The 24,258-nt window shown below is 34.3% G+C and overlaps 1 protein-coding gene across 4 annotated transcripts; it reads left to right on the forward strand.

Moving 5' to 3' along the window:
- The first annotated feature begins 1,750 nt into the window (after positions 1–1,750).
- Positions 1,751–23,267, forward strand: LOC140445233 (KRAB-A domain-containing protein 2-like). Of its 4 annotated transcripts, none has more exons than XM_072537143.1 (8): positions 1,751–1,867; positions 2,970–3,100; positions 4,328–4,444; positions 8,970–9,123; positions 12,725–13,422; positions 16,346–16,650; positions 20,859–21,252; positions 21,309–23,267. In XM_072537143.1, the coding sequence occupies exons 2-7, from the start codon at positions 2,983–2,985 to the stop codon at positions 21,231–21,233; spliced, it is 1,767 nt and encodes a 588-aa protein (XP_072393244.1). In that variant the 5' UTR covers positions 1,751–1,867; positions 2,970–2,982; the 3' UTR covers positions 21,234–21,252; positions 21,309–23,267. The 4 variants fall into 4 exon arrangements, with proteins under 4 accessions (XP_072393244.1, XP_072393236.1, XP_072393262.1 ...); XM_072537135.1 differs by lacking the exon at positions 1,751–1,867 and adding an exon at positions 1,976–2,164; XM_072537161.1 differs by lacking the exon at positions 1,751–1,867 and adding an exon at positions 1,976–2,164 and having other exon boundaries at positions 2,970–3,091.
- Positions 23,268–24,258: the final 991 nt, after the last annotated feature.

The following is a 24,258-nucleotide window of genomic DNA, read 5'->3' on the forward strand; positions in this document are numbered from 1 at the left end:
TCAGCAAAAATGAGAAGTTTTTTTGCCTTACGTGCCACTAATTATATTACACGTACCGTTCGCGTCATAAAAAACTGGTACAACTCTTATAATCGAAAATCGTGTTTTTTAAGTTGTGTAAATTGAGCTTTTCACATGTGTCATTCTAATTTCGAAGGCAACGTTGCCAGTTCAACGAAAATATTATATCAAACCAGCTAAAAGCAGGGCTGTGCGACAGGTCGCAAGTTTTTAGTATATTAAAATCTAAAACAATATCGAGCATTCTCGATCAGTCAGTCACATTTATATTTAAACATTTATTTAAACATACATCTCAAAAAATTCTATTAATTTTGAAATTTTCCATTAAGTATCTCAGTACCCATACATTGATTCGTGTTTAATTATAATTTGTGAAAATATTTCATTTTGACAAACTTGTCAAATGTGACTGATGACAAGCAATATTTTTTATGTTTAATTTTTATGTTTAATCGTTCGGATATGTTCGGGAAATTTTCAGTTCTGTTATAAGAGGATTTTTTAAGACAGACGATGATATCTTACTCCGCTTAATTTTATTCTCATTATCATTTATACACCGTAAATCATTTAATTTTGAAAAAAATATGCATGTCAATGGGTAGGTAAATGTTTTTTGTTTACATTTTATACATAATAATGTAAATAAGTAATAGTCTATTTATAGATAAAAACGGATTACAATTAGGGTGTAGATTCAACCTCCATAAGGAACATTACAGTGAGATATTGGATTGTAATGTAATACTGTCACGTTTTGAAAAGCATTTTTCTACGTAGGATAAAGTATAATGTTAGTTTTTCACATTTATCGTTTATGTAATAAATAATAAATTAATTTAAGTAGTTTGCCTGTTACTAAACTTATTGACATAACATACAGTCAACAGTTTGTGTTCGGTAAGTAATTAAGTAAAGTATAAAATTACAGTAGATGCATTCCAATGTTTCCTGTGCCAATACCCTACGTTTAAATATCGTTCAACATTTTGGACATTAACTTAATCCTCTTTCTGGTTATTACATTTATTAGATACGGTTTTTTGTTGTTAATAATAAAAATAATACCTATCTAAATACTTTATACATTTTTGAACGTTATTTTTTACGTTTTAAGTTTTATTTAAATTTACTGAAATTCCGTTATCTGTGATGGCAACAACGAATTGATTCACGAACCATTGTGTCCAGTCTGAACACAGGTTTACATTGGGAAAAAAAAGTGTACCAGTTTTATATGACGGGAAGTGTACATATACAACATTAAGAATGAAAACCTCTTTAAGCCGGAGATACACATGTCTGTTACTGGCACAATGGTATACCAGTACATACCTAGCAAGCACCAGCTACTGTCCCCAAACTGGCAAGTGTACGTTAACTAGCATGCTAGCTAATCGCAAAGATATTGATTTTTCTTGTTAGTAGCATGCTGCTGGGAGTATCACTGGCATGCATGAACGCGCGCTACTGCTACGGGCATGCCAGTACCTAGCAGAGAATTCTCAGATGTATTGTGTTGGTGATAAAAATTAATCGTAAGTGTTTGGTAAAAAATCAATAATTTTTCTGTTAAAAGATAAAGGTAAAAATGTAAGAATAAAATATTTTATATTTAAAAATCAAAATTTTTATTTTTCAGAAGAAAACATATGTTGTATAACTATGGCAACACTGGTGAGAATTGCCCTTCTTTACCGTAAGAAACAGTTGTCATTCCTGTCAAATTTTGTTGTTTCATGGAAAATAATGGCGGTGGCTTTTAAAAATAAGGCATATTTTAAATGGAAATTACATAAAAAAGAACGGTTTCCAGAGAATAAAAATCACTGTACAATCATCAGTAAGTGAAGCAAAATTCATTGATATACATTTCATCTCCCCAGACATCGTTCCGTCTTACTACACTAGTCCCTGTTTTTTATTTTGTTTATTTGTATCGATTTTTGGATTGAATGATTCTAACCTAAAACCTCATTTTAGTGTTGTTTTTGAAATTTATATGTCATTTACATTTATATTTTTTTTCTTTATTGACATTGGTTATAGTTAAATATAATTATGTTTCCTGAATATGTTTATGTTGTGCAAGTAAATATGAACATTATAAGTTGATAAAGAAGCAAGACAAAATCGAAAGGTAAGCTGTGAGTCAAATTAGTGTATGTAAATTAATTACTACAAAAAAAAAATACTAGATAATGTGAAATTTGATTACTCCATCACTGTGATCAGTCCCGGTGCTAGGGTATATTAGGTCCCGCCTGCAAAACCAGCAAGTTCGTCCTTCGTTTTTTTTTTAAATTTAATTTTATTTATTTAATCTTTTGGCAATAATTTTATGTTATTTGAATATAACACTAGATAATGTTTTTTTTAACTGCACAGTAAGCTGACAATTTTGTATTAGGAAACACATAGAATACTACAAATAATTCATTTACGTCATAACTGCAGACACAAAACCTTTAAACAATGTCAAAAAAATTTAAAGAAAATAAACAAAGCATTTCAAATAAGTGCAGAGTTGTTTGTTTTTTAAAACATAATATATTTACCAATAAATTCTATCACTACAGGGAAGGAATTCTATACATATTAGCGTATTATGACTGGAATTAAAATTTAAAAAATAAATTTTTCAATTTTACTATTTTGTACACCACTAGCAGAAAAAAATCTCATTTTGGCACCCCCCAAACAGGAGCGCCCGCCTGCAGTGCATCCCTTGCAGGTCCAATATCACCTGAATGTGATATGATGTTATGTTGCAAATGATCACTAATTTCTGAAATACAATCACCCAATTAAGAGCAGAAGTAAAGCGAAGGTTCAAGTTCGGTGCCTTTATTTTCCTACTCCTCTTACTTGTGATATACCAGTATATTGTTCTGTAGAAATACAAGAACTATCAAACCATACTGAGGTCTCAATCGTTGTTTTAGTTGTTTTGTAGATATGGAAGTCAAAGTTGAAAAGGAAGAGTTTGTTGGGTATGGCCAAGGAAGTCAGTACACCCCACTAATAAATTTCCCAGAGGTAAAACATAATCCAGAAGATTACTCAGGTGAGACAAGTAAGCAAAATAAGTTTTAGATAATTTAGTTTAATCTGCAAATTAAGTAACTTAATGACTCTCTAGGCCTTGTTCTGCATCTGCATCCATAGTGGTGTAGTTACTTGTTGTTTTCATCATATCTGTGTGCGGTAGTCTCAGTATTTGTTCAATCTATTCTTCAATGTCGGTAATTATTATAATTTTCTCCTCATTTTACGGTTTTCTGGATCGCCATGTTTTGTTGGGGAACCTCATTCCAAAATCAAGAAGAGAAAAATAATTTGTGAGCCATCCTACCACAACTCTAAACCTTGCATTTCATGATCTGTCATACCACAACATGACATTGAAAATTCTGCATAGTCACAGCTTTGACAACTAATCAAACTAAATTTTTTAATACCAAGTATATAATATTAGCCCAGACACATATGCAACACAATTTTATTTTTCCGAATTAGAATTTATTTAGCTATTATAAATTAAACTGATACGATTAAACTTATTTGATACTATATGGATTTGCCAATTAATTAACAATATCTTTTACTTTTATCAACAAAAAATAAAATAAACAAAAAGAAAAAGTAATGGCTCAAATTAATTGGACCAAATATTTAGGAAGCACAGGAATGAGCAGACCACCTGGTGTCACAAACAGGTTTAATACTCACGTGTTTGCCCAACTTGTTACAAAATTTTTGTAATGCATTCCACCTATGTGTAGAACTTGAAACCATGTACGCACAATTCCTGAGAGATATTGAAAAAAGTTAAAATTGTTTAAATGTTTTATTCTGGATTGGAGTCCCTTATATTTACCTGGCATATTTAACGTAGTATCATAACGCTGTCCCCGACATTTATTGATGGAGTTAATGTGGTCATTGGAGTTTTCATACTCTGACAAATTTTTATGTATATTTTTCCAATCATGATAAGCACGGGAATGCTTGTCCAACCTTGTCGACTATCAATCAACGATTTAGTATAATTTAGACACGTTTCAGCAATAATTATGAGTATTACGTTTTTCTGATAAATAAAAACAAAAATGAATTATGAAAATTAAAAAGTAAAAACCTAATTTTTGAACTCTAAAAATTACGGGCTCTAGACACGTGCCTAGGTTGCCTAGGCCTTAGTCCGTCCTTGTTATTAGACAATAACGATCAAATGAATGTAAACATTTGTTGGTTTCAACTTTATCTATTAAATGCAGTATATATTTATTTTATTTATTAGGTATAGAAGTTAAAGTTGAAATTAAGGAAGAGCTTGATGAAAATGACCAAGAGAGTCAGTTATCCACATCAGTAGATCTCCCAGATATGGAAAATGGCCCAGAGGAAAATTACTCAGGTAACAGAAGTAACCAAAATAAGTATTAGCGAGTATGATGTAATTATTTTAATCTGCAAATTAATTTACACAATACTTACTTTTTGCAATTTTGAATAGTATACTATTATTTAAATTCTATTGAACATCTAATTAATTTTCACTATCCAAAATCCAGACTTTTTCATTTTTCTTGTTTTATTTTACATGTATTTATACAGGTATAGTTCTTCTTCTTCTTCTTAAAGTACCCTCTCCTCAATGGAGGTTGGTTAGTACAATTTCAAACCCATCTCTGTCTTCAACTGTTCTTATTAGCTGTTTAATTTAGCCCTGTCCATTGTCGGATGTTTCTTGGCTACTATAGTTCCTTCCTTCTTCTTTTTCAAGTGCCCTGTCCGTTGCCAATGTTGGCTATCAACATGGCAATTCTGATCTTGTTTGCGGAGCTTCTGAATAGTTCGACCGATATGAGCCCAAACCACTTCCGCAGATTTTGGAGCCACGCGTGTCTTCTCCTGCCTGGCCCTCGCTTACTGTCTATTTTCCCCTGGACAATCAATTGCAGTAGACGGTACTTATCGTGTCTCAATATGTGGCCTAGATATTCAATCTTTCTTTGTTTCATTGTGCTCACGATTTCTTTCTCCTTTCCGATTCTTTGGATTACCTCTATGTTGGTGACATGTTCGGTCCAGGATATACGAAGAATGCGTCGGTATACCCACATTTCGAATGCTTCTAGTTTTCTTATGAGCGTCTCTGTCAGCGTCCAGGCCTCCATACTATATAGTAAGATCGGAAAATGTAGCATTTAACTAGACGTAGTTTTAGAGGAAGAGACAAATCCCTGCTTATGATGAGCTTTTTCATATTGTTAAATGCTGCTCTAGCTCGTTCTATTCTCGCCTTAATTTCTGTGGCCTGTTCACATTTTGCATTTACGTTGGTGCCAAGGTACACGTGAACTTGAAGTTGAGGCTCAGGCCGTATTCCTCACTAACTGAATAAACTCTTTCCATTACCTGTTGTAATTCGTCTATGGTACAGGCAAGGATCACCGTGTCGTCGGCATATCTTATATCGTTCGTTAACTCGCCGTTTATTTTTATGCCCTCATTTGCATTTTCCATACATTTATTAAATATTTCCTCGGAATAAATATTGAATAGGAGTGGGGATAAGATACACCCCTGACGGACACCTCTTTTGATCTGCACACTTCCAGTAAGTTCGTTGCCAATTTTTGCTCTTGCTTTTTGACCCCAGTATAGGTTTGCCACAATTCGAATGTCCTTGTCGTCAATACCTGTCTTTCGCAGACTATCTATCAATTCCTGATGGACATCAAATGCTTTTCTTAAATCCACAAAGCACAAATACACGTCCTTATCAACGTCTCTACACCGCTGTACAAGCACCTAGAGAGCGAAAACTGCTTCTCTAATTCCAAGTGCTTTCCGAAAACCACACTGCGATCTATCGATATTTGACTCACATTTATCATATATTCTTCTATGAATAATCTTAGTGAACGCTTTAGTGACATAATTGATCAAGCTTATAAACCGGTAGTCATCACAGATCTGGGCATTGTAATAAATGTTGACTGTAGCCAGTTCTCCGGGATTTTACCGCTATTATATGTTAAAAAGTACAACGAGATTATCAAGGAACTGTTTGTCTGATTTACATAGGATCTTTAATATTTCGCAGTGTACATTGTCCGGACCTGTTGACTTATTGTTTTTTAGTGCTGCAATGGCATCCTCTATCTTCGATTTAAGGATTGAAGGATCTGTTTCTCCTTCTCCATATAGGTGATCATCAGTCCTGTCAGATGCAAATAATTTTTCTATGTATGATTTCCATGTTTCTAAGATCGTTGATGGCTCCGAGATAAGATTTCCATCGCTATATTTTATGCTGTTGGGTGACTTATTGAATATCCTCTTGTTTGTCATTGATTTTATTTTTTTGTGCATATTGTAACTGTCTTATTTCCGTTAGTATTGTTCTATTTCCCTGCATTCGTTGGAAAACCATTTTTCTTTGGCTTCTCGAATTTTCTTTCTTATGATTTTGTGGATCTGCTGGTATTTTTCTGCATTTTCATTCTTGAATTTACGTCTTTCATCCATCATATCCATTATCTCATCAGTAATCCATTCTTTCTTCTTCTGTCTCTCACTAAGAGTCGCGCGTGTGTTTTGGATTGCTTCCCTCAATTTATCCCATCTCTCTATTATGTCCGACGTGTTCTCGTTAATGTCGTTTATTTGTCGTTTAGATGATAATCTCTACTTTTATATAAAAAACACTTAAAAAAATAAAAAATGGGTAAAAAAGCAATGATAATCAAAAGAAGTTATTTAAGGAGATACCTACTTAATAAATACATTAATTTACCAAAATAAAGTAGTAGGTACATAATATATGTAATTGGTAATGGTAATAAATATATTTTTTTACATGTCCACTTTTTCCAGCGGTTATTAAAAATTTGTGATATCTTAAATCGAATTTTTGTTTTTCATGTAGAAATATTTGTAATTCCTTTTTGTGAAAAGATGTGTTTCTGATTTTCATTTTTATTTCAACCTTTCTATGCAGGCACAATTTACACAAAGCAATTTGTGATGCATGAAATATTTCAAAAACTCATCAAATTTGCTTTTAGGTCTTTTAGATCTATAACTCCAACTCTCACTACTCCGATTAGAACTATTTGAATCTTCGTCCCTCATGTCAAATTGTAAACTTGTCACTCCGAGAACAACGAAGATTACAATGGAAAACATGAAATAATTATTATGAAAAACAATTATTACATTAGACTCAACGGAAAGCTCAATTGCGAATGAAGTTTAGTGATGTCGAAAAAGTAACTACTACCAGTTACTTTATGTTCGTTACTATCCAATACCCTAAGTACCGAATAACAAACCGAGAATTATATATCGTTACTTCGTTTTTCTAAATATTTCGGTATTTTGTTTATACGGTCGCCAATATTATGTGATATTAATTTGTCTCGTTATTTTTAAATATTATCCGAACTCAGCAGAAGCGATGTTTAGTCTTAGGCCGATAAGATTTGTTTATTTAGATTCCTTCTAAGTTATAATGGGGAAAACATTGAATTATTAAGTGGGTGTCCTTAAGGCCGGCTCCACACATGGGATCCAACGTTGGCGCCAACGTTGGGTCAACTGTTCAATTGAAGTGATCAATCAAGATCAATATTAGGTATTACCATCAGAGATAAAGTACCAAACCTAGAAATAAGAAGAAGAACAGGAGTCACAGATGCAGTTGAAAAAATAGCCATGGCTAAATGGGCTTGGGCCGGACATGTTGCCAGATTAACGGATGATAGATTGACCAGAAAGATTATGGAATGGCGACCAAGGCAAGAAGCATATCGAAGCAGAGGACGACCACCGACTAGATGGACAGATGATATCAAACGCATCACCACAAACTGGATGCAAGAAGCACAAGATAGAAATAGGTGGAAAATTTTACGGGAGGCCTACGTTCAGCAGTGAACAAATATAGGCTAATTGACGATGATGATGATTTATTCTTTCGTTACTTCTATTTCATTGAAAGTTTGTGGATATTTTAATTGCTATTTTGCAATCTTTTAAAAATATTCAGTAATGACTGAAAAATTAATGGAGAAACTGATCTACGTTACTTATAAGATTTTTTATGAATACAAAAATATTAAAACTAAAAAATATTCTAAAAACAACAAACGTAAATAATCATATACGACCTGACACAACGATCATAACAATATGGCCGAAGCGAGGTCGTTTTTAGTCACGTGATGCCCTCTCCATAGATTCTAACTCGATATAAAAACTCCTGATGATGAAATAAAATATAACATATAGGATAATCATGCGTACCAAACTAAACACCGACGGCGTGTTACGGAAGGTACCGTTACATACAATTCAATTTTAATGAAGGATCTCTGATCTTTGACTTGTTCAAAGTGCGTCAATTTGGTGTTAACAGACCGTTCCTTAAGAGCGTAGGCGCAAAATTTCGGGACAATACTTTTTAAATGCATTCATTTTTTTCGAATCCTGAGAAAACTAATAAATATTTTAAAAAAATGTAAACGCAGACTGGAAGACTATATTATTACTAAGGGGCCGAAAGTTTCTTTTGAAGAATAAAAAAAAAAGTTTCTTTTGAAATTAAACATCACACTTAATTTTATCTTTTTTTTTTCACCGTTGTAACTTACTATATTAAACAATATAGAAGTTTTTAGGGACTTTCGGCCCTCGGTAATAATGTAATCTTTCATTCTGCGGTTAAATTTTTCGAAAATACTTATTAGTTTTCTCAGAATTCGAAAAAAATGAGTGAATTTAAAAAGCATTGGCCCGAAATTTTGCGCCTACACTCTTAATATATTTTTTATTATACTTTATATTTATTATATTATCTTATTATTTATTTTTGATATATTTTTCTTATAAAAAAAAATAAAACAAATTTTCTTATTCCTTTTTTATTTTAGGTTTTGCTCTGAAGGAGAATAGAATGGAAATCATGGCAGCTTTAACTGAACAATCATGTAATAAAGAAAAAAACGTCAACCGTTATGACGATGAAGAAACATTAAAATTATCAATTACTTCGAAGCACTCTTTCCATAAGAAGGATTTAAATAAGTATGTGAGACTTCACACTGGCGGACGCCCTTATAAATGTAACATTTGTAATAAGGAGTTTACCCAAAAGCGTAATTTAAGTGCACATATGAATTTTCACACTGGAGAAAGACTTTTTAAATGTAAAATTTGTTGCAAGGCCTTTATTCAAATAGGTCATTTAAACGACCATATAAAAGTTCACACTGGAGAGAAACCTCACAAATGTAATATTTGTAATACGGGGTTTAGACAAAAAAGTAGTTTAAATGCACATCTTAAACTTCACACCCGAGAAAAATGGTATAACTGCGAAATTTGTTTTAAACAGTTTTCTAATAAATATACTTTAACGCAGCATACCAGAACGCACACTGGAGAAAGGCCTTATAAATGTGAAATTTGTAATAAGCCTTTTACTCGTAAAAATACTTTAAATAATCATATGCACATTCACACCGGCGAAAAATCTTATAAATGTGACATTTGTGGCAAGGAGATTAGTCAAAAGCGTAATTTAAATCAACATATGAAAGTTCACGTTGACGAAAAACTTTTTAAATGTGAGATTTGTGGTAGTCAATTTACTCATAAAAATGATTTAAATTACCATATGAAAGTTCACCCTGACCAAACACCTCATAGATATATTTTAAATTACGGGATGAACGCACGCAGTTGCAATAGACATTATAGATGTGAAATTTGTTTTAAGTGGTTTGTTAAAAAACATTCTTTAAACGAACATATGCGAGCTCACACTGGAGAATAATCTCAATGTGAAAGTTATGTATTTGATGTGTACATGTCGCAGTTTGTTAGTAATTTCATTTAAATATACGTAAGTACAGTCGGAGAAAAAGGAATTAAGACTTATCCGAGTTCAGATATTCACTGAGACCAAAATTGACTATTGTCAGTTATGAAAATGGAACTAACGAACAAATAACAAGTCAGAAATAAATAGAATAGATACGCAACAGCTTAAAAACAACAACGTACGAGAAAGAATTGCAGAATAGAATCTTAAAAGATCCGTGTTTCTTCTTCTTTCTAATTTAATCACTATTTAAATGGTAAGTTTTGACATAAATAGTTTATTTACGAATGTGCCATTAGATAATACTTTAAATATAGTCAAGACAAAATTAGAGAGTGATGATACATTGGCAACAAGAACAAGACTAAACATATCAGCTGAAATGGAGTTATTAACATTATGTACTTATAATAATACATGAAGGGTAAGGGGAAAAAACAAACGATGTCCATTTTATAAGAATTTCAGATAATCAACTTATTATGTTGACAATATCCGGTCCCAAACACGTGATAAATTTTACGGGAATAACACCAACGGTGTCCAAATAACAAAGCATTAGAAAATACCCATACTGGTTAAAAACAAACGTTGTCCACGCGGTACTGGTAAACAACCGACTATTCACCTAGCAACGACGGTTAACAGGGCGTGACAATTTCCATGTTTGGTTCTTTTCGCGGCAGTTTATGTCAAGATGAGTTCGAGTGAAGAGTATTTGTGTGACGATCTGTTAAAAAAACAAAAAACGAAAGAAATTGGTCGAACTGCAGATGTAATGAAAATGTTGAGGTTGCAGTCTAACGAGTTAGGTGATGATTGTAAGTGTAGAAGATTGAAGTGTATTGAAAACACTACTGCTCAAGTAGTTGCTGTATTGCCAGTTGTAAGACGCAGGTCACGACAAATCGATGGAGAACAACATCATGATGCCACCTATCGCTACAGAATATGAGTGAATGTAATAGAAGAAATATCTGTCTGCAGTAGTGCGTTTACTGCATTGCATGGTATCACTAGATCTAAGTTGGTCCACTTCAAAACTACTGGTATTGGTCTTGTCGACAAAAGAGGAAAGCATTCTTCGAAATATTGTCAATTAACTTCTGATTTGAGTAATCAGATTCAGCAAATATTGCCTCATTTCGTGGCAGGTTGAATCATTATAACATTCACGACTCCAAAAGAGTGTATTTAAGTGAAGAGTTAAATATTATGAAAATGTTTCAAATGTTTAAAGAAAAGTATCCCGCTGCATCTGTTTCGTATGACACCTACCGAAATATTTTTAATAGCAAGTTTAACATTTCATTTGGATACCCTAGGGCAGATACCTGTAGCAAGTTTGATAAGTTTAATGCAAAAATCAAGATTCTTTATTCTGTTGACGATGCAGCACAGATAAAAGCTCTATCTATGCAAAATAAATTGCACAAAACTCGTGCCCAAGTTTTCTATGATAGAAAACGAGCTGCCCGAACAAAAGCCAGGAGAACTTTTGAATATAGATCAATCGTCATGGACTACCAGAAAAACATTTCGCTACCCAGCATCAGCACTAACGACGTTTATTATAGGAGACAATTTTAAATGTTTTCGTTCAACATTCACGTATTGTCTTTAGGGAAATCCTGTTTTTTTACATATCCTGAATATGTGTCAAGGAGAGGATCCGACAAGGTATCGTCGTTTCTGTTCTTTATTTTCAATGAACTACCAACAGAAGTTCGTCATCTTCACATTTTCTGCGACTCAGCTGTCAGACAAAATAAAAATTTCAGGGTTGTTCGGTTACTTCATTACATTTTCCCCGATATAAAGCGTCTAGATACTATTCAAGTCACATTCCCCATCAGAGGACATTCGTATCTAGAATGTGATAAAAACAAGGGCTTAATACATTTAAAAACTAGGATGGAACTACCCGTAGATTGGATAAATGTGTTACAAGAAGTGTCCAATAGCTCTGCAGCAAGTAAGAGAACTTCAAGTGATGAAAGAAAAACGCGGATTGGTTTTTTACCGAACCACTTACAATGACATCTGGGAAAGCAAGCAAATAACAAGTAGATCAATAAAATCTGTTGTTCGTATTAATTGATGGAGAAAGTTGTTTGAGGCGATTTTGTATATTTTGGTTGGTAAGCGTTTGTATCAATTTCTTTAATTCTCTTACAGCTTTATTGAATTTGTTCTTATTACTTTGAGTTCTGTTTCGTTGCCATATTTTTCTAAATGTCATTTTTTTCTGTGATTTTTTGTTTTATTATTAAGTACTGCCCAATATTCTTTGTGAATTGCTGTTAGAGAATTAACACGGTAACAGCCACTCACAATATTCTTTGTGAATTGCTGTTACCATGTTAATTCTTTCCTGGAAAAGAAACTGGAACTGGCAACAACGCAACTGTAAATAAGGATAGAATAATTGAAAATGAAAAGAATAGTATAAGAGGTATATAGTCCACAAGAGCCTGTACTAAATATAAAACGTGAGACGGATTATAGGGAAGCACTATTCAGTATCCAAGTGTTAATTCGAAGAGCTAGGGACGGAAATAATATATTTCTAGATTATGAAAAAGCTTTCGACAAAGTAAACCACATCAATATTCTCAGAAATAGGTATACAAGATCATGATCTAAGGATCATATATGGATAATACTAGAATTACCCGGATAGAATTAGAATTATTCAAGCATAGTGGATTTGTGAATATTTAGTTGTATTCTGGATTTATCCGGGTGATACTAGATTTATCCAAGGCTGCTTGGATGATACAATAATCAGTTAAGTTTTAGACATCGTCAGACAATGAGTGATTTAGGATTGTTTTCATGTTTTAAAGAGCGATTTAATGAAATGCTTTGTGAGTTGGTGTCACGTAAAGACTCAAATACGTCTTGTATGAATTCTACGCAATACAGTGAGTTTTTAAAATCAGTAAAAGTGGCGAAAAATGCAAAATCTAAGTCGACATTACAGTATCGGCGTTTAAAAAGGTTTGATGTGTGTGTAATTGGTGGTGTTGAACGGCTGATTGCTCCTGTCGCAGAGGGGGAAACAAACATAAGACATTTTGCTAGAATAGAGGACGTTTTTGATATTCTACACGAAATTCACTTGGCTATCGGACATAGCGGAAAGCATCGTATGATGAAAGAAGTGAACAAGAAGTATAAAAATATTACCCAGGAAGTGGTCATGATATACTTAAAGCTTTGTATGACATGTCAAAAGAGACAGAAATTTGCGAAAAGGGGCATTGTTGTACAGCCTATGGTATGTTCGGAATTGAATAGTCGTTGCCAAGTCGACTTGATAGACATGCAGTCAAGTCCAGATAGAGGTTACAAATTTATTATGGTCTATCAAGACTGTTTGACGAAATTCGTACAAATTAGACCCTTGCAATCAGATGAGGCCGAAGAAGTCGCGAAACATTTATTGGATATATTTTGCATATTTGGGGCACCAACCATCTTACAATCAGACAATGGTAAGTACAATCTGTTCTGTAAACATTAATCATTACAGATCGACGGAAATATCTAAAACCGCCAAGGTCAGACCTATGGAGAACTTTGGTTACGCGACGTTGTCAGATGAATCTGGTTTCAAACGTTTTTCGGTTTTTTATTTGTTACCGGTTTGACAGTAAAATTGATAACAATTCTATAATGGAAGTGTGGAATATAAATATTCCTATAACATCGCTCTGAATTTCTTGATTAAGCTTGGGTATACAGTTTACTTTAATCGCTATCGACATTCACTTCATCTTTCCTTGTTAGAGGTCGCTAAAAGCATACTCTGGTAATGATTTTACTATAATTGCCATACTAGCCAGTAAGTTTTGATTTAGTTCCAGTCTTCTTGCAAGTCTCTGACGACGGGTAGACCCAGAAACACGTGTAAGGGAATGGTAAAAGACTCGAATTAAATCCAAACGCAACCGGCTATATATACTTATTTAATTCATAATGACGGTATTAGATTTTTGTTTTGATACAGGGCAGCGACAGCCGCTTATACGTATTTCGACCTCTTTAGGTCTCCTCAGAACGGTATAGCCACTACTCTGAACCAAAACAAAAATCTTTCCCGTCCTAGACAATAGTTATAAAAATAACTATATACGGACGTTACTACGCCATCTAAAAACAAAAAGAGAAATCAAACGATTTCTACCTGGCGAAACTGAATTCAAATTAATTTTTTTTAATACGTATAAGCGGCTGTCGCTGCCCTGTATCAAAACAAAAATCTAATACCGTCATTATGTTTTATTACTTATTTCGTTTGGAGTACCAGAAACTGAATTCACTACGAATTTTGACCGGGATGAACGGCATGTGGAATGCAATTTTAGATTCCCTTGTCGAGTAATTTATCCAGCAGTTTGCTTCGCAAGTTTTAGGAAGCACAGTGGTAAAAATTTGAATTTGGTTTCGCTAGGTAGAAATCGTTTGATTTCTCTTTTTATTTATTTAATTCTATAATGCTTTTACATTTTTATTATGAAACGAAATATTAGACGTACGTAATAAGTAACTGTGTGTATGAAAGTGAAATTTCTGTTGTCAAATATTTCAGTTATATACAAATGAGGAATACTACATAATTGTTTATTAATGACATCAACCAACGAACGTCTTAAATATAGAAAGCTAAATTTCTTGCATATTTATACATACATGTATCCGTTTTATTTGTTTGATTCAATTACTTGACATGCTATACAACAATACATCTTTGTATATTTTGCTGGTAGTCGAAAATATTCAAAATACTTGTTTACAGAACAAAATGTCTAAAAAATAATTTTTTTTTATAGCCCTTTTTCTATCCGAATTGTCGAATAAAGGCCTCTCCCATTTCTCGCCATTCATCCCTGTTGTATCGTCGCTCCAGCGCATTTGAGGTCTTCCTCTTGGTCTCTTTGCATCGTACTGTCGCCAGTTTCCGACTTCTTTGTTCCATCTACCATCTTCGAGACGTTCGTTGTGTCCAGCCCACATTTTAATTTAGCTGCTTGTTTCGGGGCGTCCTTTTTTTTTGTTTTGTTCCGGATTGCTTCGTTCGTTTGCCGATCTATTAGTGAGATACCAAGCATCTGTCGTTCCATGGCTCGCTGAGTTTTTCGAATCTTGTCCATGTTCTTTTTTGTGAATGTCCAGGTTTGAGCTCTGTAAGTGAGAACGGGAAGGATACAAGAATCGAACACTTTGGTTCGAAGGTTTTGGGGTATCTTTTTGTCTTTCAGTATGTATGAGAGTTTTCCAAATGCGGCCCATCCCATTCTTACTCGTCTGCTTATTTCGGTAGTTTGGTTTTCTTTGTTTACCTTGATATTCTGACCCAGATATATGTATTCTTCTACATGTTCCACTTTTGTTCCTTGGATGGTTATCGTCGGTTGATCATCTTTATTCGACATTAGCTTAGTTTTACTCAGATTCATTTTCAGTCCTTTTTTTATGGATTGAAGCGTATGAAGCGCATCGATCATCGTCTTCAGTTCTTCCCAGCTGTCGGCTCTACGTCATCTGCATATCTTAGATGGTTTAAATACTTTCCGTTTATCGATAGTCCCTTCGTTTCTCAATTTAGTGATTTGAAGATGTCTTCAAGTGCGGCAGTAAATAGTTTTGGAGATATGGTGTCTCCCTGTCTTACTCCTCGGTTGATTTTTATTGGCCTCGTTTTCATTCCGTTATCCATCGTGACTACCATTTCAGCGTGTTGATATATATTATGTATTAATATCCTATATCTAGAATCTATTCTGCTGTTGACCAGTGCTTCCTCAATAGCCCATAATTCTATGCTGTCAAAATCTTTCTCGTAGTCTATAAATGCTAAACAGATTGGTAAATTGTATTCGTTAACTTTTTCTATTAGGACCTTTAGTGTGTGAAGATGGTCACATGTACTGAATCCTTTTCTAAATCCGGCTTGCTCTACTGGTTGATATACATCGAACTTTATTGTCAATCTATTTGTAATTATTTTTGTGAATATTTTATAAAGTTGTGATAGTAGTGATATTGGACGATAATTTTTCAGATCTGTATTGTCCCCTTTTTTGTGTATTAATATTGTGTTAATATTATTAATAATAATTTATTAATTAAGTTAATTAATAATTAATGTAAAAAATAATAGATATAATTAATTATATCTATTAAAATTAAAAATATATAATTACATAATTAAAAATATTTAATGTGTTCTAAATAAACAACTATTCGACGATTTTATCTGGCAATGTCGCAAAACCACTGATTTCGTGTACAATGCTTTTTAAAAATCTTTGCTACAACGCATTCAACTGAAGTACCCTCTCCTTCATTTGCTTTCTGAGTGACCTTCGCGGTTCCACATATTTCTGTACACTTGTACAAATTTCTTTGAACTAGGTCGAGAATTCGCCAATCGTATTATCGGGGAGTTACGTTTGAAGTGGAGTGGACTCAAAATTTTACACGGGCAGCCCAGGCATAGCCAATCTCAAGGAAGTGTAGAGCGAGTGAATCAGGATATCCAGAATATGCTTAAGGCGTGGATGATCGACGAAGAAACTACAAACTGGTCAGACGGGTTGAGATTTGTTCAGGTTATGAAAAATCGTACATATCATGCTGGAATTAAACGTTCACCTTATAAAGCAATGTTCGGATCTGAAATCAAAGTAGGACTTCAATCTTCTTCGCTACCCAAAGAGGTAAGATATATTTGTAAACTTACTTAAAGTCTATATGTTTGCTTCTGGCAGCTCATTACAAATGCAAATCTTCAAATAGAAGTTAAGGGTTACCGTCAAGGCCATAAACCATTGCCGTACAGATGTAGTTGAAATCAATAAGGTTTTTTTTTTGAAAAATTACGAGTTATGCATTAATTTGTTTGGTTACATATACTTAAAAAAAAGATCCCGTGAAATTAAACACTCTTAACACTAATAATAATAAGAAAATAGAAAGCACGAATTTGGAATGGAATGAAATAAGAATGATTTAAGTCCACAGAAATAATACATGATTAAAAATCATAAAATAGAGGTGAAAAATGCTCTATTTTCCTGGTTAATGAATTTTAGCATGGCGCGAAAGTCTTTTTTCTTACTTTCGTTTATTTGCTGAACACCAGGAAAGGGTAAGAGCTCCGTTGACTTTAACTTTTGGACATTCACACCTTTTTTCAATACAAGACACTTCTCCCATTCCATTGTCACTGAAACTTTTCTTGTACAATACTATTCCTGGATCTTCTTTCGCCACACGTAACCACGATGCTTGAGTAATGCCAAGTTTAGATGTATCTATACATTTTGATGCTATTTTATCGATATCAAAAAGTACATTCTGCCATATCTAACACTTGGTAAGGCATGGAAGGTCTAGCATCAGCAATTACGGCTTTTACATCGTTTACTGTTTGAAGCTTGGAACGTTTTGCACGTTTCTCGATAAGAGCAAAATCGCTATCTAAGATGAAAAGCTATGACCGGAAACTAAAAATTTTATGATCGATAGTATCAAAATGTCCATTGGCTACTAAGAAAATAAAGATTCGGTTTTTCAATTGCCCTGCACAGTTGTCACTCCATATACATAGTTTTCGCTTGTAAGTTGAAAGCTGTCCTGTATTGAAGGCTTGTAGAAGACATGATACCATTTGGTTCCCACTACGACCCGAGTGTCCTTCATGCCAGATGCACATTATCCCATCTGACGTATCTTGTACGTGTATTCCAAAATTGTAGCATGACAATTGGCGGCTGTAGTACATACTAGTATGGGTAAATTTAGGAAGCGAAAATACTTTTTATAGATCCATGGTAAGGGTACAGGTATCGCTACCGGGAAGAGTACTGCTCATACTGCCTTCTTGAATAACATTAAGAGCTTTACCTGTTTTTCTATAATGTAATTCCAACTCAGTTTTAGCTTTTCTGGATACATTAAAGTCTTTGTGCTCGCTTCTTTGTGCTTCTTAAATAAAAGGAAATCCCAAGTCTTGCATTGCAATGAGTGCGTGCCCTCCAAATACTAAGACCTGGCAGGACCCTGGGCTACCTATCTCTCGACATACGCCCATAGCGAAACCTCTGCCCCTACGAGTCCGACACCAAAGTGAAGGTGCCACGGGGCGCGTACCAAAGACGTCCCGTGGGTCCCCCTGTGGGGGTACCCCGTAGGGTTACCACGACACGTCTAGCACACGCAACCCGCGGGGGCTCCACCTTCCCCGTAGTACCTGTATTGTGAGTACCTTGCCTACCCGTTACTCCCACACCACGGGCGGGTAGGTTCGGCAGGCGGAGGAATTTCCACCTCACACGTAGACAGGTCGCCGCCGAGGATCTCTCCTCTACCACTCTTGGATCTCCCGGTGGGTACGTGCCGGGACACCTACACCGCTCCTGACCGCCGTCAGGAGCGGTATATCCACACCCCTCCTGACCGAGGTCAGGAGAGGTATTTACGGGCCCAGCTCGTTCAACCTCACCAGGCTCTTTTGGAATGGGAGTAGAGTGGTCCCACGAGTAGTCTCGTCTCGGATACTAGGAATGTAGACCGGTGACCGTGTCGCCGAAGCGACCGTGTGCGTTTCTACCAACCCGACACCTCAAACGACGGCTCTCCACCTCCCTATTCCTACCCATTAGTCGCCTCTTACGACAGGCAGGGCTTTCTGACCCCGGCCGTATTCTTATCTCCGCGAGCCGGACGGAGCCCAAGTCTTGCAGGTGTCAACTCTAGGTCTTTTAAAAGAAAGATTCGGAAAACCCTTCATAAAAACTCTTCTATAGAATTTGTGTGTTGTGGTACGGCCAGGATGTTTTATTTTAAAAGCGTTGAATAGCTTATTAACATTGAGGTCCGGACTGAGATATTCTTTTTCACTTTTTGATCGACTGTAGTGGCTCTCGTCCTTTGGGAAGCTATTGATGTGATATTTTACTATCTGTCTATCATGAAGAGTGTACTCAAATTTTTAACACCTCCTCGTTTATCCTTGAAGGTTGTGTTCCCCTCCTTTTTACGCCTAACAAGCGTAGTAATATTTTACGGACTCATAGCAAATATTTCCAAAAAGGTTTTTTTACAAACTCTTCACGTTACCTTGTCCATCTGGAACTGCAACTTCAACCTGCAAGTAAGTCTATATATTTGCAATAGTCCCACGAGATAGCTGCCTTGCTCGTTGAGTTCAAGGCTATGATACAAGTCGAAAAGCTTAATCTTCAAATCAACCACGTCCCTACAGCTAAATTTACATTTCCATGTGATCTAAAATAGAAAAGTTTCATGATAATATCATATCAACACAGCCAATGTAACAATAAAAAGAGTTTTAGGTTGTAATATCGAATAGCATTGATAGCCATTCACAAGTTAGACTATCGTACGGCCTAAAATTTCAAGCGAAATATCTGTTAAAAATCTCGTACTAACCTCATGTTTTGGAACGGCTTTTCCAGCTTACATTTTTATGTAACATAGGGTTTCCACTAAATCTAGCTTCACTCTGTTTTTTCCTTATTGATTTCATATTCTTTTTGTCGCCAAACGCACTAGAATCCGTTGTATTTACGTTAAAACGCAAATACATACACAATCAATACTCTTGACATCACGCCAACCTATATACTGGCAGTTAGATCAATTAGCAAAGTACAATTTGCTGGACTTACAGGCGGCTCCATCTTAGGGCTTCGTCTGCAACCACTAGAGTGAAGTTGGCTCATATTGATTGAAAAAAAAAACAATTTATGTTTTGGCCCTTAGATCACTTAGCTCGGCTACTCTTCAATGGACAAACAAAAGTTGAAATGCCCAATCTCAGATAAAATTTTGCTTTCTCTGCTGCTTTCTTTTAAGTATAGTGTTTTTACGATAATACCATCATAATTCAGTGTTCTATTTCTATGAAATATAGTTTAAAAGTTTAAACTAAAGAAATTCTAATTGATACATACATTTTATTGCTATTTTTATAAAACAACATGCTTTATTATTTACACAACCTTGTAAAATTGTTGTAGTAACTATTAGAATACTTAGATATTGCAAAAAGCGGAAAAATTCTGTAAAAAAAATGAAAAAATAGCGAAAAATATAAATTATCCACACTAAACAAGGTTTGTTTGGAAAGTGAAACTGACAGATGTCAATAAAATCTACGTCATCACTCCGGCAGTCCATTGTGAATGCTCTTTTAAAGAAGACGACTCGGACGATGCAGCTTGCATTTACTAAATACATTTATAAAGAAAAATAGATTCGTTGTCAAGTGTATAAGAATTGGTATCTCACTGAATGTGCAGATGTAAATCCTTGATATAAGCAATTTGTGTGTGAATTGTGCATGTAATTTTTTTATTCTAAAAGTACCTATTTGTAATATTTGTTATGGTTTATAATGTCTTTCGGTTTAATAAAATAATTTGGTATTTACTTATTTTATACAGTCCATCATGGGCTTATCAAGGTGTCCATCATGAGCGCATACATATGCCCATGATGGACCCTTAATAGGATTTTAGTAAATTATGAATAAATTTTTATCATCACTTCTTCTGCAAAATTTGAAACATTTGCATATTGTACAAATAACAAGATTTTATGTGGTCATATTTAAAGCCTGCTGAGTAAATAATTAGAATTATTATGAAGCTATTTTCTTAAGTGGTTCATCATAGGCACATTTCCACTAGTTTTATAGAAAGAGTGCTTCACAACTTCTTTCTAGTCTAATTTACATACATTTTTTACCATTTTGCAGAGAAAATTTTCGAAATTAGTACCTATTTCTTATTTGACTTATAAACTGGCAAAAAATTTATCCAAATCAAATTAAAAATGAAAAAGTTATAAACCATAAAACTGTGAAACTCTTTTCGTGATGCATGTTTAATTTTAATAGGTTATGGAGGGTATTGAAACAGAAGAGGACTTGGAAAAAATTATTAACGAATTTCATCATGAAGAAGAGACCATTGCAGAAAATGAAAATGTCCCAATTTTAATAAGCGAGAATGTCCCAGACAACATTTACTCACATTGCAGTGAGCGAAGTTCTTTCGCCAATGGAATATGTAAATCTTGTTCCAAAGAAAAGCAAATATTCTCAACCAGACACGAAGCTGAAAGCCATTTGGAAAACCAAGCTGAGACAATTAAAGAAATGTCGGCTGCCGAATTTCCTGTATGCAATACTGTGCTTCAAAAAATACCCGACGTAGATAGAGGACGAGACGAATTTAGAAATGCTTTAATGTCAGTGGTTGAAGCAAATTAAGAAGACATGTATCGTTTGGGTAAGCAATAAATTATTATAATGAAGCTTGTTTTTCAAATCATGCTGTTGTTTTAGGTAATGATAGTGGCGCAGTTTCAGAAATCAGTTAAAAAGTGTTACTATAAACTCCTTGACATTGACAAAGTTTTAACTGAAAGAAAATCTTTACGCCAAATTGCTGATAGTCATTCTATGTCTGGTGGTCATAGGATATAAAGGATGCCATTGTAAATCAAAATACATTACACTTAAATGTCATTGTAAATTTATTGGAGTATTATGTATAACTCGAAATATCATTCTGGTTTATTCTGTTCAAATAAATTACCGTTTCGAATTTGAGTTAAAATTAATATGACTTTTTTCTCTATTAGTTATTGTGATGGGTAGCTGTTTTACACAGCAGACTCAGTAAAACCCAGGTTTAATTAAAATAAAAATATATTTGAAAAAAAAAATAAATAAATTAAAGTTATCTTCTTCTTCTTGTTGTAGTGCCTATACGTTTCGTGTGTTGGCGACTATCATGGCAATCTGCATTTTACAAGCTTCGGGTCTGACAAGATTTGTGGTTGTTGTGTCTGCACAAGCAGATTTTTCTTTGTCCTCGCTTTCCTTCTACTTTTCCTTGAAGAACTAATTGCAGCAACCCATATCTTTCGCTGTTCCTCATGATGTGACAGAGGTATTCAATATGGTATCATGGCTACCTTCTTTATATAGTTCAGCTGGGAGATTATCTATTCCGGGTGATTTATTTCTGGCTAGTTTTTTAACTGTATCTTCAACATCAAGAATCGTTGGTAGTTCCTCTTCCCTCTCGTCTGTTCCCCTTACCTCATCTCCCTCGTCTCCCAGGTTTTCTTCTTCTTCCTCTATATTAAGTGCGTGGTTAAAGTATTCCGCTCATATATTCAATACATGTTTCCTTGTTGTTAATAGGTCGCCATTCTGACTTCTGCATTGTTTTGTGGTGAATTCTTGTCTGTTGATGTTAACGTTCTTATAGAATGCTCTGAATTCTTTCTCTCTATTGATATTTTCTGTATATTTAAGTTCCTCTAGATATAAATCAAGTAATGTTTAATTTGCATTCTTATTTTACTGCTGAAAAAGCCAGTGTAAGCTGTTTACGACCAGTTCAATCCGTACATAAACTTGTGTGATGCATTGTGTAATAGTAACACAAAACTCAAGTCAATTTTGAAAAAGAGAAAAAGTATTTATAAATATACAGTTCTTAATTATCTTTTCAATAAAAATTTTAAGTTTATCTATATGAACAGGTATAAAAACTTGTTCACTGACCACACTATCGCTTGTGCTAATCGTATAATACTCCGTAGTAAATTAGGTAATTGAACAAGGCGTTTACATTCCTCTACAGCTTCTGAAGTGGATTCTATTATTATTATAATAAAACTTTTTATTCCTTGAAAATATTTCGCATAACTATTGTAAAAAGTGCCCAATTTCGCGATAACAGGTGAAGGGGTCATGACATATTACCCAGACGTTTCTTTGTAAAATTAAAGTAGTAATGGCGATTTTATAAAAACTTTTTCAACGTTATTTATTACATGATAAACCCATTACAAGAATTCTAAGAACTTCAAATGAGCACAGCAATACTTTGGAGTTACATATTTGGAATACCTACAACATTAAAGAAATCAGTTGAAGGGTTTCGGGGGAAAACCATGAATGTCACAAATTAACTAAAATTGAGTTAAGTACGCCATCTAGTAAGTTTTGTTAATATCTATGTTTGGACATTTCAAATAAGGAAGAAAACAGTGCGTGTCACGAGTTATTACAGTTTTTAAATACCCTATATCGGTAGAAAACCGTGTATGTCCGCGCGTAAACGGCTGAAACACTGAATGTCCACTCAGCAGTGACAGAAAATGTAATTGGCATCCTTGTCTTGCAAACGGTCGTGTCAGTGTAGTAAATACATCGTTATAACCACGTGCTTGTGCAGTTCTGTTTGGTTAGTTAATTTATTTAAAACAATTATGACAGATAGTGGAAACATTTACTAAAAAGGGAGGGAAAATGGGCAGACTATACGAGGTTATGAAAAAAATGAAGCTTTAGTCCATGAGTTTGGTGAATTCTGCAAATGGAAACGCTTGAAGTGTTGTCACACTGTAAATGAAATGAATAGACAAAGGTTGTCACACTGTAAATGAAATGAATAGACAAATAATTTTAAATCATTGATATCTCATAATGAACAAAATGCGTATTTGTGTTCTCTTATATCATTAGTAAACGTACAGAGGCGGCGATCTAGGGCCAAAATGTACATGATGGAATATATTATGATGCAGCCTATATGTACAGGGTCAGAGTTAAGCCAAGGTGAACTGCTAATGCTGAGGATGAGAAAAAATATTACAAAGTACAAGTTTGTGCTAAGTTTTTTTGTGCAGTTCATGGTATTACAGATAAAAGGGGCGGAATAAATTATAACAAACTGAAGCCGAGTAGTGTTAATAGTGCTCACGAGCATATCCAGTTATTTAAATCAAGAAGTAGTCACTATAGCTTACATGATAATAAAGGTAAAACCTACTTGCCTGAAACTTTAAATATAATGAGAATGTTTTCTCTGTTTAAAGAAAAATATCCGGAAGTCAAAATTTCTTATCAAAGTTACAGAGAAATTTTTAGACAAAAATATAACATTAGTTTCTTTATCCGCGATCGGATACCTGCAGTCAATGTGACGAAATTACTGCAAAAATGAAAGCAGCTGAAACAGACTAGAAAAGTGGATGTACTGAAATAACCAAATTAAAAGCACTAAGAGAGCTCCATCTTCGTAGGGCTCAAGCGTTTTATGACAGGGGAAAAGGAAAGCAAAAGAAGGGCACGAATAGAAAAGAATTATGAAGCTATAGCTATGGACTTCAAAAAAATGTTTCCTTGTCGAATATCTCCACCAATGATGTATATTACCGCCGACAGCTCTCGATTTACTCTTTTAACATCCATGTGTTATCAAACGCTGATTCTT

The sequence above is a fragment of the Diabrotica undecimpunctata genome, chromosome 1, assembly GCF_040954645.1.
Source record: "Diabrotica undecimpunctata isolate CICGRU chromosome 1, icDiaUnde3, whole genome shotgun sequence".
Taxonomy (NCBI): domain Eukaryota; kingdom Metazoa; phylum Arthropoda; class Insecta; order Coleoptera; family Chrysomelidae; genus Diabrotica; species Diabrotica undecimpunctata.